Source organism: Musa acuminata, chromosome BXJ1-2 (assembly GCF_036884655.1).
Source record: "Musa acuminata AAA Group cultivar baxijiao chromosome BXJ1-2, Cavendish_Baxijiao_AAA, whole genome shotgun sequence".
NCBI lineage: Eukaryota > Viridiplantae > Streptophyta > Magnoliopsida > Zingiberales > Musaceae > Musa > Musa acuminata.
In genome coordinates, this window is record NC_088328.1 from 24930003 (window position 1) to 24945413 (window position 15411).

Sequence of the window (15411 nt, forward strand, 5' to 3'; positions counted from 1 at the left end):
GTATACAGTGATGATGGTTATGATTAGAGATAAGCCCTTCATTTATAACAGCCCGACAAGTTGCGATCGGATTGGTCTTTTCCACCATTCCGTACAGTTCAACGCTCATGACGGTGTTGATCAAGTTCGTTACAGCACCAACCATCAAGTGCCACGTACCAGATAAATCAACATATCATGAAGATTCATCAAGAAAATATGGTGACTGGGTCGCATGTCCCGAGTAGCTGATCCCAATACACCGACAGCTTCCGTCGCTCCTCACCGCTCGATACTGATCGTCTTAAAATAAACCCCGAACTGGTGCAAAGCTTCGTCATCAAGCTCCCTCTTCGCCGCACTCCTTATCTTTGTTGGTTTCGGCGGAGAAACGGACGAACGAAAGCAAAAGGTGGCGATCGGCAAACAGAGGCTTTCTTTCTCCTCTTTGCCTCCCCTCAGTGCCTTCCTTTGTTCGGTTCTTGCGTCAGTCGGAGTTGACTTCGTGTAAGATCGTGTCGGTAATGTTATTACCTTGATCGCACTCGTCGAGCTGTTATTTTTTCCCCCTCTTTGATGCGGTTCGTTTTCGTGTTGATTTGGTTCGATCTCATCTAATTCTGCTTGAGATCTTGAGGGTTTTCGCAATTGGGTGACGGGACATTGTTTTGTTGCTGTTGGCGTGTTTTGATTCCTTCCGATGCTTCATTTCCACGATTTTGGAACGTCGATTTGATTGCTGGCAGCCACGATCGCATGTTTGATTTCTGGTTTGCTCCTTCCATCAGATATTTTCTTAATATCTTGCTCCTTTCCGTTCGAAGACCCGCGAATCGTAGTCGCAAAAAGCGTTTCTTTCGGATCGGAATCAATTCCAGATGCTTCTTTCTTGTAGCAGCCAATAACCGCATAAAGGAAGCTACTCTTGGTAAGAACTGTTTCATTCTTTATCAATGTTTGGACTCTTTCTGCAGTAAAGTTCGTCTCTTTTTCGAACAGAACAGAGGTTAGCGTTCTGCTTTTGATTCAGGGGATCAAGAAAGACAGTGCCTCCAATGACGGGATGCAATAGTGCCATCTGTATGGAAGAGCTGCCCGCTCATCTAATTTTGGAGATACTGAGCTCTGGTCATCTAGGTGCAGCCGACCTTGCATGCTTCGAGGCAACTTGTCGGATGTTCTGTGGGGATCATGGGCTTTTTCCGGACAGGTTTCAATCCATGGTTGAAATAGCTGCATTCAATCTTTGCAAGGAACATTCTATATTCAGTTCTCTCCCTCCAACTGCACGAACTAAGCTGCTTGATCGTTGTGGTGGAAACTGGAAAAAGGTCCTGAGGTTCTTGCAATCCGTGGAGCATTCTTCCAGCAGTGTTGAGACATCATCAGGCAATGTATAGCATTTTTTCATATATAGTGTTGCTTATGCTTTTTTATATATCTTTTTTGGTATTCCATGATGAAATTATGTCCTATATTTATATACTTTAGGGTAGCTTTGAAGCCATATCCTCTAAATTTGTTATGCTCATTTAATTAATCTGTACTTCCATAACGCAAATAAGACTGTTGAGTTTTTAAGGTCCTGTTGGCAAGGTTCTACTATTGTTGGGTAACAAATAATACTACATCAGCTTTAAGGGAACTCTTTGATACTGCTGTTTGTCCTTTTGTCATCTTTGACAAAAGATCATATGTCTTGTAGAAACAATGGCACTCATATCTATTCCATATAAACATATTTAACCTTTAAATAAGCTGGTTAACCGAGGAAGCTAGATTTTGTTTCTACATCCCTTGTTTTTGCTTCGTTAAGACTCATAGATCAACCGGACCAATGTCGATCCGACCAATTTCTGTGATCCTTGTTGTCTGCATAGCCATGCCTTGCAAATGACTTCCGTTGATCGGGTTGATCCACCAATCACATTGATCCTAGTCAATTTCCAATCATTTCAAGGAACTAAACCCACAATCAGATTCAATCTATTTAGTTGATCTAGATCAATCACGATCGCATATCCTGTGACCTACCTCAAATCCGACCATCATTTTACAAACCTTGGGAAATTTGAGCTACCAAATTTAATATTATAATTTGCTAGTGTTAACTATTGCTTGTGTCAGACTTATCTAATACTTTGGTAGAACTTCAAATTTGGCGAGAAGCTTGTAAGTAATAATTTATATATATTCATTCCAACAATGAGTAATGACTTTGACAATTAGGGTGATGTTTGACCAGCTTTTGCATCTTTGTGTTAAAGTGAGCATGTATTACATGTTTTGGCACCATTGTTTGCACATAAATTTATAACTTAGAAGCAAAGTATTAATCTAGATGTTCAAGATCAAGCAACTTAAGTTTACATTTGGCTTGTTCAGGATTCTAGGAGTGTTTCTTAATTTTATAGAAGTTCTATTGAAATGATTAAACAGCTTTTGTCGTTATGGCTTTTTATAGAAAAATACCAATATGTTTACATTTAATATGGCCTCTCGGAATATGTTAGTCTGTAATGGAACATTAATGTAGACTCTATCTCTTCCAACAACTACACAATTAACAATTTCAATCTAGGATAGCAGAAAAGTAAAGTGTGTATCTTGAGTTATGAGGTGTTTGTATTAGCATTTATTTGAGCCATGAGTTTCCAAACTTGAGCTCACAAAACCCAAGTTATGAATTTTGCTTTCTCAAAAGACTTGCAGTATTTTAACTGAGGCTTTCCTATTAGAAAAACATTGACATATATGGCAGAGCATTTAAATTTTGTTCTTTATTATGAACAAACAACCGAATTTGCAGCTACATTTTTGCTGAAATCTATTTTAATTATGCAGATGCAGGTCACTGCTGGAAGATATCACACACTACTAGTTCATGGCTCATCAGTGTACTCTTGTGGATCCAGTTCATGCGGGGTACTTGGTCATGGTCAAGAGATAACACAACGTGCTGCGTTCAGCCGCATTAGTCTTCCATCTCAATCTTTTGTCACCCATATCTCAGCCTCTCACAACCATACAGCATTTGTCGTGCAATCTGGAGAGGTTAATCTTTGAAATTTATGAATTTCGTACAGCAGTGAGATTTTTCTTGCTTGGCTGAATGTTTTGTTGCTTTTTTAGGTGTTCACTTGTGGTGATAATTCATCATTCTGTTGTGGTCTTGGAGAAGTAGGGCATGCCATATTCAGGCCTACACGAATCGAAGCACTGAAGGGGATTCCTTGCAAGCAGGTATATCATCATGTACCATCATGTAGTTCATACTTCACATTTTTGGTACTGAGAGAGATTGTGGCAGGAGCACACCAAGTGCTTAGTGCTTAAATTGTTCTGCAAGCCACAAAGATACTCTTAAGGAGTTTACAAAAATATGAAAGGAGAAAACCTAGTATTGTTAAGAGAAAAGATAATATTTGCAGGCAGGTTTGGTAGGATTGGATATTCGTTATTTTTTTGACATTGTAAAATCACATTTTCAGCCATCAATGTACCTTTTGGGACTTGTTGAAAAATTGATCCTAATGCAGTGGACCAACTAGAAAATGAATGATTTCCTTGGAATAGGTATATACCATGTATCATCACTATGCGATCAATGAAGAACAATAACTTGTCTAAGGTGATCAATTTATGTCTTAATATAATCTCTCATTCTTTCCATAATGTTTTTATTAATAGTCAGACAGTGCTACGGATGGCAACAAGCTGTAGATCCCAATTATTTAATGTCAGCTATATATGTTAACATTGCTATTATGGTAGTGCAAATCAATCATAATTCCAACATAAGCAAAAGTTTATAGTTAATTTAGTGCCTTGAATCATGCCAAGAACATCTAAATTCTCAATAATGTCATCAAGAACTTGTCGAAAAATTCTGACTGCTATATTCTAATGGAATTTTTTCTATTATTGAAGAATTTCTATTTTTAAGGGCGTTAATCCAATCTTTGGTTTTCCTGTCTGTTTGTATCCATTTTCTGGAGAATTGCTTTTTCCCTTGAATTCTGACGGAGTGTTTGCTTTGTACGTAGGTGTGTTCCTCTAGTTTCCTATCTGATATACATGATAATGCATAATCGTATTGTCAAATTTTTTGAACTACTATTCGTTTGTGAAACTTTTTTTTAAATTGTTTTCAGGTTGCCACCGGGTTAAGCTTTACTGTGATTCTTACAACGCAAGGCCAAGTTTACACATGCGGGAGCAATGCACACGGCCAACTTGGTCATGGTGACACTCTAGACAGACCAACTCCAAGGAAGATTGAACTGTTTGAGGGACTGGGACATGTGGTGCAGATTGCTGCGGGTGCGAGTTATGCCTTTGCTGTGACAGATGATGGGGTAGTTCATTCTTTTGGTTCTTGTACCAATTTTTGCCTCGGGCATGGGAATCAACTTGATGAACTTGTTCCACGTGCCATCGAATCATTTAAGATGAGGAATATTCATATAATACGTATCGCTGCCGGAGATGAGCATGCAGTGGCAGTTGATTCAAGTGGATATGTATGGCTCATTTCTAATGATTTTATTTTATTTTTGGATTGTAAATTCAAAGTCAAATTTTCAACTGTTCTCTTCTAACTCTCTTGGATCTGTGGAAGAAATTAACCAAACAATTACTTTTCAGGCATATACATGGGGTAGAGGCTATTGTGGAGCCTTAGGCCATGGGGATGAAACCGATAAGACCAGTCCGGAATTATTGACCAGCCTCGAGTGTCACCTTGCCGTGCAGGTTTGATGTCTTCGCTTTTCTCCATTTCAGCTATGCTAAATCAATAGATTTCCAAATTGTCAGTACACTGGTATGACATAGTAGTATCTAAAACGAGACAAGTGAACTATCTTTTGGAATTTCAATGGTATTTATTCAAGAGAGAAAAGGATATTAATAGTTATGCAAATCCAAATATCCTATAACAAACTATAAAGCCTTTAAAGCAATGTTCTGCCAGTTTTCTTATCGTTTCTAATTGCAATTGGATGTAGGAGAAGCCAGCAAGATCCTTACAGTACAAGTTTCTAGCTTTTGTGTTTATTAATCCAAACTTGCCATTTGAAAATATTTAAAGACCCTACAATGTTTTAGTTATTAATATTGAAATAGGAGGAGCACATATTGTGCCTATGATGAGTTATCATACTGCTAAAAATTGCTATTATAATTTGGAAGATTAGTGAATAATTTTTTGATGATGCAACAATAATGTTGACAAAAAAAAAAGTATTGTTCTACACCATGAATATTATCCCATTTTTTGTTTCGTAAGCACCTACTTCAAGAACGTATGTTATTTTGTCATTAATTGACTAATTTATCTGGTTCCCTCTTGTCAAGGTTAAATTTCATAAGCACCCGAATAATGAATGACCATTGTGCTTGATTTGGCAGTACAATATGTCTACTGATCTTCTGCTTGGCCACTAACAAGTGCAGGTGTGTGCAAGGAAAAGAAAAACCTTCGTGCTTACTAATGAAGGCTGCGTTTTCGCCTTTGGATGGACGGGTTTTGGAAGTTTGGGGTTTTCTGACAGAGGAATCTCTGACAAAGTTCTCCAGCCATGTATGTTGGACAGCTTGAGACCCCACCGCGTCTCCCAAATCAGCACTGGACTGTACCACACTGTTGCAGTCACCAGCAGAGGTCTCCTATTCGGGTTTGGGGACAACGAGCGGGCACAGCTTGGGCATGATGAGATGCGAAGTTGCCTGAAGCCAGCCGAAATAATGGTTCATCAGGCAATGGACGATACGTACATTGAAGTGCAAGATAATTGAAGATTTTGTTGTGTACCTATATGCATTTTGTTCAGCTTCCAAATGAATGTAGAGTGGTCATGGATTCTGCTAATGTAGTTATTAATAAATAAGAGACTCCAATATGTTTTGGTTCCTGTTGACTTGTCTTCCAGTGGTGGGTTAATTACAGGGTGGACTGCTCCATCATAGAACAAGAAGGCGGTGGCAACTACAAGTTCGTGGTGACTGCTGTTCGGCGGCGACAGCGAGGCCGATGGACATGAAGTCGGGGCCGAGGATGACGACAAGGACCAGCTTGGACGCCATGGAAGGGAGCCAATCTCTGTCTTCCTTGTGTGTAAATATACATACTGCAAGTGAGGTTTATGCTCTTTGGAGAGAGAGAGAGACGGAGAAAGAGAGAGTTGTTGCCTCATTCTTGGCGATTGCAGTCAAGATGACCTGCGACCCACTCTTGGGCCATCTTAAACGAGCTTGCAACGAGTTTTGGGGCGCTCCCATTGAATTGGGCTTCACAATGACGAAGTAGACCTCTCAAGGACTCCCATTCAATTGGGCTTCCCACTACCATCAGCAATGTGATCTTCCAACATCTCATTGAAGTCAACAGATGTCTACAAATATTAGGACAAGTTTTCCTTGCAGGAATTATTACTCTATGCAGTAGCCTTCTGCAGACAATTTTGTAGTTTGGTCAGTCAAACATAAGTTGCTGCAAGCACGTAGGGTTGCTTCAAATGCACACAAAAAGGTCCTCTATATGCCATCCTCATTCCAAGGAAGAAGAAGAACGAAGGAAGAAGCCCATGGCAACTCATAGTAGAGGAACAGGTAAGTAGGAGGAAGAAAAGGAACATGCCGCAAACGAGACAGCGAAAATGACAGTTGACATAGCCGTTGCAAAAAGATTAAAAACACCCTTAATACCCGACAGTACAACGACGAAGAGAACAACAAGAATCTTTGTATTTGATGTAGAGGTATGTTAATAACGAGGGGACTTATCATTTGCGATCTCACAAAAGTGCAGCAGACCTTTTCGTAAAGATACCACAGCCAACGGCTCCATGCCCTTCACACGCGCATCACATCCCGCCCACTCCACGAATTTGAAATCCATATTCTATTCCTTAAATACCCCTCTTCTTCATCTCCACGAGTTCAAATCTCCTCCACTTCCGCAAAAGCGGTTGCGTCTTTCCAAAGAAGAAGTCAAGCTTCGAGCCTTCCTTCTGTTGCCACCAAATGGGACTTTGCCTTAGCAAGAAGAAGGCGGTCTCGCCGCCAAGGAGTGCTCCCACTTCCTGTAGCGCCCCGAGCGACAAGAAAGTAGAGAAGCCATCTCAGAGAGTGGTGGAAGCAACCGCTGAGAAGAAGCAGGTGTTTGTCGTCGCCCACAACGCCAAGAAGAGCGCGGCCGAAGACGACAAGGAGAAGAAGCGTGGCGAGACCCCGACGAAGAAGGCCGGCAAAGAGGTCGAGACTAATGGCGCTGGTGGGGTCGTGGTGGTGCCTGCGGTGGAGGAATTCAGGCCGGTTGCTGCCGTCAGGACCTCAAGCTGCACCAAGGAGGAAGTGGACGCCATACTGATCCAGTGCGGCCGCCTCAGCCGCAGCTCGTCGGGGAAGGCCTCCGACGAGACGGGGATTGGACACAGAAAGTACTCGGGTTCGAAGCGCAGCTATGATTTTGACAATGAGAAGAAGGGGGATGAGGAGGAAGGGGAGTGGGGGGAGAAGCCCGCGTCGAGGCCTTCCCCTCGCCGGAGAACGCCCAGCCGGGAGCGGTCGGGGAGCAGGGAGCGAGGAAGCGGTGGCGGAGGACGGAGGGTGAGCCGATCTCCCGGGAGGCGCTCCGAAGTGCCGGCTTCGTCGGGCACCCCCAACGAGAGGTCGAAGCCGCCAGCAAAGATGGTGGCTGTTCCGGCACGTGAGAAGGGGAGGGGAGTCTCCCCTGCTGCCTCTAACAAGAGAGGTGGCGAGGCCGGAGCCTTGAGGAGCGCTTCACCTCGGTCGCGGTCGCCGGCGAATACTACTCCGATATCTAATGAGAATGCTGCCTATCATGTTCCGCCTCCGAACCAGCCGCAATCCCTCAGCCGGAGCTCGTCGAGGAAGGCCGAGCAATCGCCGTTTCGCAGGAATCCGATGGCAGAAATTGACGAGAACGCCCTCAGAGCAAACCAACATGCGAGCATTGATAACAAGATTCAGAAGACCAACGAAGGCGAGGAAAGAATTCGGAAGCTGAGCCAATCGCACACGCAGGTGAGCAAGAATCATGTGTTGCCCACATTTTCTCCCTTCGTTTTCGCAAGTAATCGTTCGTAGATTGTGATTTCGACTTAATTCATCACAGAAAACAAGCGAAAACAGTATTCGAGCAAGCAAATCTTCTTCGCAAAGAAATGGAGCAGCAGCAGAGTTCACAAGCGCAACAAGAAGCAACGATGTGCAGGTGATGAGCTGTAGAGCGAAAGAGCTAGAGACGGAAGCTGCAGTCGCGGAAGAAGCCATAGCAAAAGCGTCATCCAAGGTTACAGAGTCGCCGAATCTTGGGGTGGAAAGCCACATCCTGAAGACCATTTCAGGAACTAGATCCTCCAGAGATCTCGACCACCCTTCTGAGCTGAACCAGGAAGCCTTTCTCAATCCCAATTCCTATGCTTCTTCTCTTCTTGAAGACATCCATAATTACCAGCAGCAGCTTCCGAAAGCATCCTTCTCCCTCCCTGCTTGTGTGTCCAAGGCCTGCTCGATCCTCGAAGCAGTGGCTGATCTCAACTCCGCTTCGTCGGAGAACAATGGCTCGCTCAATGGACGGCACCAAAGGAGAGGTTCGGCATCGAAAGTGCCATTTGTGGAATCGGAGATTGTGGTGAAGGATGATCTCCTGGAGCCAAGCCTCCATAAGTATGTTACGGTGAGGGACATGAGGAGGAGCGATGTAGAGCCTCAGGAATCCGCGGGGAGCAACAGCTTCATGGGACAGCCATGGTCTTCGGGGTGGGAGCCCAATTCGGTCGATTCCACGGACCGCTACCAGAATTCAAGATCAATTGATGGTGAGGAGGTGGAGGAAGAAGAAGCCAACCAGAGCCCGGTGAGCCATGGGAGTCGGTACCACCAGCAGCCAGTTCCCGAGGTTGTACGAGAACCTGAAACCCGAGGAAGAAGATCGAGGGGTGTCTCCGGTAACAGCAGCAACCATCGGTCTAATGCGAAGTCGAGCAAGAACAGTAAGAGAGAACTTCATCATCGTGTCCAGCTTCACCGAACTGGTAGTGGTGACAGTGGTGGTGGCAAGCCTGGCAGTAACCGAGCCTACTCTGCTGCTAGTTCGAGCTCGTAGTGGCTGCACCAATGCGCCTTGGTTCTACAATATTTTGGTGCCATGGCAAGGGAGAATTTGCCATTGATGATGTAATTTCTCTTCTCCTTCTTTCCACACAATCTCAGATGCTGTGGTGGAAATGGTTGTGGCAATCTATGCTTGTAGTTGGCATTCAAATCTTGTTTAGTTCTAGGTAGAGTTCCTTCTTATTATGCTGTAACAGTAGTTTTTGCATGTTACAAGCTTGCTCATGTTGCTGCAGCAAAAAGTAAAAAAGCTAACTTTCTTCTTTAGCAGACACATCAGAGAACTGTCACAAGGTAAAGCAAAGGAGGAGGGAAAAAGCATCTGGATCTCCAGATTCATCTAATAAGAGGTGTCAAACACCACATCTCATTTAAATCTTCCTAATCCAAACCAATTAGATCTTAGAGTGGGAAACCAAACTTGGGATTCATTGACAGTCACATCCAGTATTTGTTGGTCAAATATATTTACACGTCATTCTCCACTATCTCAGCAACCTTTGATAAGGAACAATTTAAGATGGTTCCAAGGTTTGGACCATTCATCCTCTAAAGTTGTCATTGAGCACCAGTAGCCAAAAAAGTAACTTGCCCTTCAGAGGTATTAGTTGGAGTAAATGTCCTCACTTTGCAGAACTTCTGCTAATATTCTCTTGGTTGGAAAGCAAACATAGACTTTGGCCAATAAAGATATATCTGATCTAAGTGGTCCTACGTTTTGATGTTTTTATTGAGGTAAACACTCTGCAGGTGATCTGAGAAGGGTCGACCACTTTTTATCGATGCTATAAGCTGGCAGATTGCTTTCTCTTTCAAACCATTTGATGAGACTGCAATTGCACGCCTCTTTTATAAACCAAAGGGTAGACCGCAACGAAGATCACAACCTGCATTAGGATGTTCTTCAAATCAATTTGGTTGGTTTCTATTCAAAAGCCTTTTCTGATTAGTCTTCAGGAGCTGCCGTAACATTCTGCTACGAGTTCTCGTTTTCTTTTTTGTTTGCACGGTTCTCTGCAAATCTATTTTCTTCGAGTTGTTGTTTTGATCTGTGAGGAGTTATGATCTATATATGTTTCATACTTTGGTCAGCGAACGCTATTAAAACTGTCATAGAAATCATGCTTCAAGGAACATAATGAAGTTTGTCTCACGCTATTGCTCCATAGAGAAAGGCTGCTCATGCTGTGGTTGTCATGGAGAAGATCGGACAAGGTGTAATTGCTAAGATTTAATTGTAATGCATTTCATCGTGAGCAAACAATTTGAATTCTAGATACTGTTTTAATTGTTTTTTTTTGCCATTAATCAATCACAACGGTGTAGTCTTCACTGAATCGAAAAATATAGCAAGCTTGTTCATGAAATATGTGAAAGAAACGGGCTTCTGCATCTTTGTGCTCCAACTCCAAGTCTTACATGGCAACGAGCACAATGCTCTACTGCAGTGTCAGAATGTACATCTTGCAAGCATGAGAGTCCACCGTAACGGTGATTTGCCCTTGAAGATTGCCAATATCCGCATGCTGAACATGAATCAAGAACATGAAGCTCAGTAAAAATTTCCAGCAACATTTGGAAGATGTTTAGATCATAGAACAACAACATATATCCGATACTTACTGCCCAAAGATCACGAGCTTTAACAATAGCCGATGGTGACACAATGCCGATGTTAGGCCATTGGGCTGTGATCGTTGCCCTTGAGCTTCCTCGGTTCCACAGGACGACAGCCACCCTCCCGCCGCTGAGTACACCCGCCCAAACCTACACAAGCAGGCAACAATTGCAACGTAAGGAAAGAATCACATCAATTCTCAAGATCTTATCTCCGAGATACATTTTCATCTTCCATTATATGCAGTCTAAATCAGAAGAGTTCTTCTTAGGGTTTGGATAACTACTCTTCCAGAATTTTATCTTTAGGATACAGAAAACAAAAGATATAAAGTAGTAATTTGTCGATGTAGTTGACATTGTCGCAGATGCATTAGACTTATGAAGTCTCCGTGTAAAAGGATTGCAGCATAAAGAAAGGAGCAAACCTCTGTATTATTGGGTCCCAAAACTATCTTCCTCCCTTGAACTCCAAGTGAGTCTGTTGGCAGAGACCAATCAGAATGAGAACTCTTTTATATGGTCCTACTGATTGCTGTGAAGCCTATTTGAAATGGCAAATGGAATAGCATTCATTAAGCTCTTACCTTGATTAACAGCAATGACTTCTTGGTTGCTCAGTATATCGTATGCTTCTTTGGTAATTGATCTTACATCACATCCAATCAACAAGGGAGCCTAAAAGATTGCAGATCAGTAATGCAGCTGAAGGATTTGATGGGAGGCAAATGTTTCCCATATCGAGAGTAAATACCTTGACCAATGCCCATATACTAAAATGCGATCGATACTCCTCTGTTGTCATCCCGCCATTTCCGACTTCAAGCATATCCGGATCTAACATCATTCAGACAAATATGAGAAGATGCTTTTGGTCATTGCTCACAACACTACTGCAACCATAAGAATTAATGTCAAGGTGAAGTACCATTCCAGCCACCAGGCTTTGCATAAGCTGCCCATCTATCGTTCTGATCGGCAAGCGATATCATCCTAATATATTGCAGGTAAAATACAAGTTTCTGAACGAGATTAGAGAAATCTAATGTAGCTTCTGAAACAAACATCTCGATCAGGTAATCTCTTCAACCTGTCCCATTTGTCGAAGATGTCTTCTGTTGTTCTCCAACTGTGTCCTAAAGTGCTTGCCCAAGTTGCTGGATTATCGACACCCCTGTGATGTAGTTTTTTTGCAGAGAGACAAGTCAAATTTTTCTGTTAATTTCCATCTGATGCACTGTTTGATCCAAATTCGCTGGAATAATCAGCTTAGTGCAAGCAAACTCAAATCCACGAGACAAGAGGTACAAAAATGGCTTCAGTGTCATCACAGGCACAGTGGTTAGTATGATGCACCATTAGGAATCTAACTGCTAATTTGTCTATCAAATTTTGTGTGCAGGTTGATGTGAACAGGAAACTAATCAGAAATGCTTTGCTGCTTTAGCTGTCAAGTCAAATATGATCCCATCCACTCATTCGTATCCTAGCTAACATTAATCTATAAATATAAAAACTCATGTTGAATTCTGCTCTTATGAACTTTTGGGGCAATCAAACCTACCATTCACATAGAGAGAAGAAAATAGGCCTTCCACTATTCTTTAGAGCTCTGCTCATCTTGGGGTACCTACGTTGCGAAGAACAATTCAGATGCCAGTTCATAAGTTTGATCACCTGCTGGAATCTGATCATTTGATATAGAAACCAACTTCTTTTTAGACATTGACCATATAGCTACCTTTCAATTGGTTTGATACCCTGGTCGTTGCAGTTGTCATACTTCAAGTAATCGATCCCCTGAAATCGAAGCCATGAGAATGCAGACATACCAAATGGCTGAGACGTTGAAGTAGGTAGTTGAAACCATTGCATACCCAGGCGGCAAAGGTCTTTGCATCCTGTTCTTCATGTCCCAAGGAGCCGGGCATTGTCTTGCTGCATGTCAGCGTCCTGAGATTTCTCACCATTAGGCTACATCTATGTTTGCTTGGAACAATAAATCTCCAAAGAACTACCGGTAGATTCATTTGAATGTAGCCCTTTGTTGCATTGTAAAATTTATGATGCTACATAGTTTTATAGGCCTATCCTATAACGCATTTAATAATATCTCAAATGCCTACTCATTAAATAAGTCCTGCATCACAGAAAGGTACATGATTTAAGCTTTGTCTGATGCCATAAAATTAATACCCTGCATCACTGTAGATTCCAAGCTTAAGCCCTTTTCCATGCACGTAATCTGCGAGCGCCTTAATGCCAGAGGGGAATGTCGACTTCTTTGGCACTAAATTTCCCTGATAAAAAGCTCAAATGCGTTAGCATCATGGATGAGAACAGGAATTTGTGATAGAATACAGAAACTGAGTTCATGAGCATCCATGGCGCAGGAGAAAGGAGATGAGATGGGAAATAATCCTCACTTGAGAGTCCCTGGTGAGTTCTGCCCAGCAGTCATCTGAGAGTGATCCAGAAACCACCACCACGACAACAGGAAAACGAGTCAGTAAATTAAACCATTTACCCACTGAATCAGTCAATCAAAACGATAAGGTTTGGATAGAGATAGAGGAGAAGACGACCTATGTTGACATATCGATAACCCAGATTGGCAAGTCCAGTGTTCACCAGTGCATCAGCTGCATAAACCAGCAAAACATTTCATAGTTTAGCATCTGTTTTCATGATTTGTAACATTTCATAGTTTAGCATCTGTTTTCATGATTTGTTTGGTAGACTGCGACGCAAGTTGGTCATCTTCTTTTTGACAGTAACTTCTGGTGGGTTGTAAAAGGGAAGAAGACGAAGACTTTTGGTGTAATATGATGATCTAATAATCCTCAGGTCAACGACGGTATTGCTGTCCCTTCACGTGTTGACTCGACTAAATATTCCCCGGACAGCACACCGACGTTATTGCAAATGACTTTGCATCATATCAAGGATTAGGTCGGGTGGGTACAGCAACATGAACAAAACCTAAAACACGAAGAGAAGAAGAGAGACGAGTGGTACCAGTTTCTCTGATGGTCTGCTCGTTGATGTTGCATTGGAAATGGTTCCAGCTGTTCCACCTGATCCAGTTTTTTTCAGATCAGTATCGGTATCACATATATGCACAAAGTCAATTTGTTGCTTCAAAGATAGAGCAAAAATGATTCACGTGAAGTGTAAAGAACAAACAACAATGTTCTGCGGAAGAAAAAGGATGATTTGTTTTCTCTTTTGAGGAATAATACTCATAAAAGAAGAACATGAACGTTCCTACGACAAAAACTCCCACGTGAATAGATAACAAGGTTTGCCTATGAAGCACTGTTGCAGGAGAAGAAAATTACCCCATGGGAGGAGTCCGGCCGAGGCCATCGTCCAACACTTTTCTCCTCTCCACCGCCGATGCCCCACGTTTCGTGACTCTGCCTTCCGTTACGATCATCGGAAGCAAGACGAAGAGTAGGAGAGTTGTCATCGTTGCCTCACCTCCAGCTCGAGCCATCCTGATATCCAACCCAAAGTCACCATACACCGATATTTATACAGCATCAACGTACGGAGAGAGGAGTGGGCGAAGAGAGAAAGGTGCAGTTCGTCGATGACCTGTTCCACCAATGAAGTGCGACGGATGGCGTGGGACCCGCCACGGCGGTAGCGACCGTAGTCAAGGTGGGTGACGTACCTCGGCGTCGCGTCAAGGGGTACACCTAATTAGCTCAAACCAGCTCCCCGAATCGTATGCAATGTATGTTACGGACTTGTCCATATTGGTGGGAAGGGAAAGAATGTATTCGTTAGGATAAACAGTGATATGCTGTAATAAATGCATCATCACTGTGCGATCGAATACGATTAATTATCGTCGCCACCATCATTTGGTCATCACAATTCCCGACGTTGGTCTCGTCATCGTCATCATTAATTTTCCATAACAATTATCGCTATCACCACTCATATATTTTTAGTGTTATTACTATTGTTATCATTATTCATTACTATAATTACTATCACTATTTCCACCACTATCATCGGTATTTCGAATGTCATTATCGTTGTTGTTGTTGTAATCTTCATAGTCATCATTATTAACAGCTTCCGTTTCTACCATTATTACTATGACTATCTTTAGTTGGTGGGTGAAAGAAAAAAAGATAGAAGAAAAACAAAAGGATCTTTCAGACATGAATGTGGTTTTAGATTTCCACGAAGAGATTAATTGGGAAAGAAAAATAAATATGAATATGGCAATGAACAAATTAAGTAAACACCATCATATTAACTACATAAAATTTGACTCCATATCTGTTGTATATTGTTTCTATAAAATTTGAATCCATATCTGCTATATATTGTTTCTATAAATGATTATAAATTTTAGTATGCATTAAGCAAATTTAGTTGTCGATTCAACCGAATGAAATTGATCCTGACAAGTCCATTTATCGTGTCACTATAAAATAAATAAAATATAAAGATTGGACCTAAAAATAATTTTAAAATAGAAAATGTCCATAACATGTATCTCCTCTGATTTTTAATTCAAGGAAAGAAGATGTGTATATTTTGGGGATCTTGATTATTGTTATTATTTTCGCCTTACATGAATGCTTAACATATAAATAAGATGTACGTTAAACCTTTTATGCTCGATAGGCATATTACATGCAAACATGATGA

At 41.9% G+C, this 15411-nt stretch overlaps 3 protein-coding genes across 9 annotated transcripts; 2 read left to right on the forward strand and 1 right to left on the reverse strand.

The window, feature by feature from the left end:
• The first annotated feature begins 245 nt into the window (after positions 1–245).
• On the forward strand, positions 246–5894 carry LOC135582786 (ultraviolet-B receptor UVR8-like). Of its 7 annotated transcripts, none has more exons than XM_065094335.1 (8): positions 246–391; positions 768–907; positions 1010–1373; positions 2824–3033; positions 3112–3222; positions 4134–4502; positions 4627–4734; positions 5437–5894. In XM_065094335.1, exons 3-8 carry the CDS (start codon positions 1035–1037, stop codon positions 5776–5778), a joined length of 1479 nt encoding a protein of 492 aa, XP_064950407.1. In that variant the 5' UTR covers positions 246–391; positions 768–907; positions 1010–1034; the 3' UTR covers positions 5779–5894. The 7 variants fall into 7 exon arrangements, with proteins under 7 accessions (XP_064950407.1, XP_064950404.1, XP_064950409.1 ...); XM_065094332.1 differs by having other exon boundaries at positions 269–500; positions 979–1373; XM_065094337.1 differs by having other exon boundaries at positions 269–500; positions 804–907; positions 979–1373.
• A 1052-nt stretch (positions 5895–6946) lies between these two features.
• On the forward strand, positions 6947–9256 carry LOC135603985 (uncharacterized protein At1g65710-like). The gene is made up of 2 exons (XM_065094338.1): positions 6947–8028; positions 8120–9256. Exons 1-2 carry the CDS (start codon positions 7006–7008, stop codon positions 9110–9112), a joined length of 2016 nt encoding a protein of 671 aa, XP_064950410.1. The 5' UTR covers positions 6947–7005; the 3' UTR covers positions 9113–9256.
• Positions 9257–10420: 1164 nt separating this feature from the next.
• Positions 10421–14226, reverse strand: LOC103975852 (alpha-galactosidase). Its single transcript, XM_009390957.3, has 15 exons — positions 14079–14226; positions 13756–13814; positions 13323–13379; positions 13164–13198; positions 12934–13037; positions 12615–12690; positions 12479–12537; positions 12302–12367; positions 11828–11911; positions 11666–11730; positions 11492–11574; positions 11325–11415; positions 11166–11218; positions 10744–10887; positions 10421–10646 (listed from the first exon to the last, which is right to left on the reverse strand). Exons 1-15 carry the CDS (start codon positions 14207–14209, stop codon positions 10560–10562), a joined length of 1194 nt encoding a protein of 397 aa, XP_009389232.3. The 5' UTR covers positions 14210–14226; the 3' UTR covers positions 10421–10559.
• Between the last annotated feature and the right edge of the window lie 1185 nt (positions 14227–15411).

Bases quoted from the DNA above. Each gene is read 5' to 3' on its own strand.
- LOC135582786 (XM_065094335.1), top strand. From the start codon at position 1,035: ATGACGGGATGCAATAGTGCCATCTGTATGGAAGAGCTGCCCGCTCAT. The intron at 1,374-2,823 runs GTATAGCATTTT...TTAATTATGCAG, and splicing joins TTGAGACATCATCAGGCAAT to ATGCAGGTCACTGCTGGAAG. The intron at 3,034-3,111 runs GTTAATCTTTGA...TTGCTTTTTTAG, and splicing joins TTGTCGTGCAATCTGGAGAG to GTGTTCACTTGTGGTGATAA.
- LOC135603985 (XM_065094338.1), top strand. From the start codon at position 7,006: ATGGGACTTTGCCTTAGCAAGAAGAAGGCGGTCTCGCCGCCAAGGAGT. The intron at 8,029-8,119 runs GTGAGCAAGAAT...AATTCATCACAG, and splicing joins TGAGCCAATCGCACACGCAG to AAAACAAGCGAAAACAGTAT.
- LOC103975852 (XM_009390957.3), bottom strand. From the start codon at position 14,209: ATGACAACTCTCCTACTCTTCGTCTTGCTTCCGATGATCGTAACGGAA. The intron at 11,731-11,827 runs GTTGAAGAGATT...GCAATATATTAG, and splicing joins ATCTTCGACAAATGGGACAG to GATGATATCGCTTGCCGATC. The intron at 10,888-11,165 runs GTTTGCTCCTTT...CTGCTTGTGTAG, and splicing joins TGGGACCCAATAATACAGAG to GTTTGGGCGGGTGTACTCAG.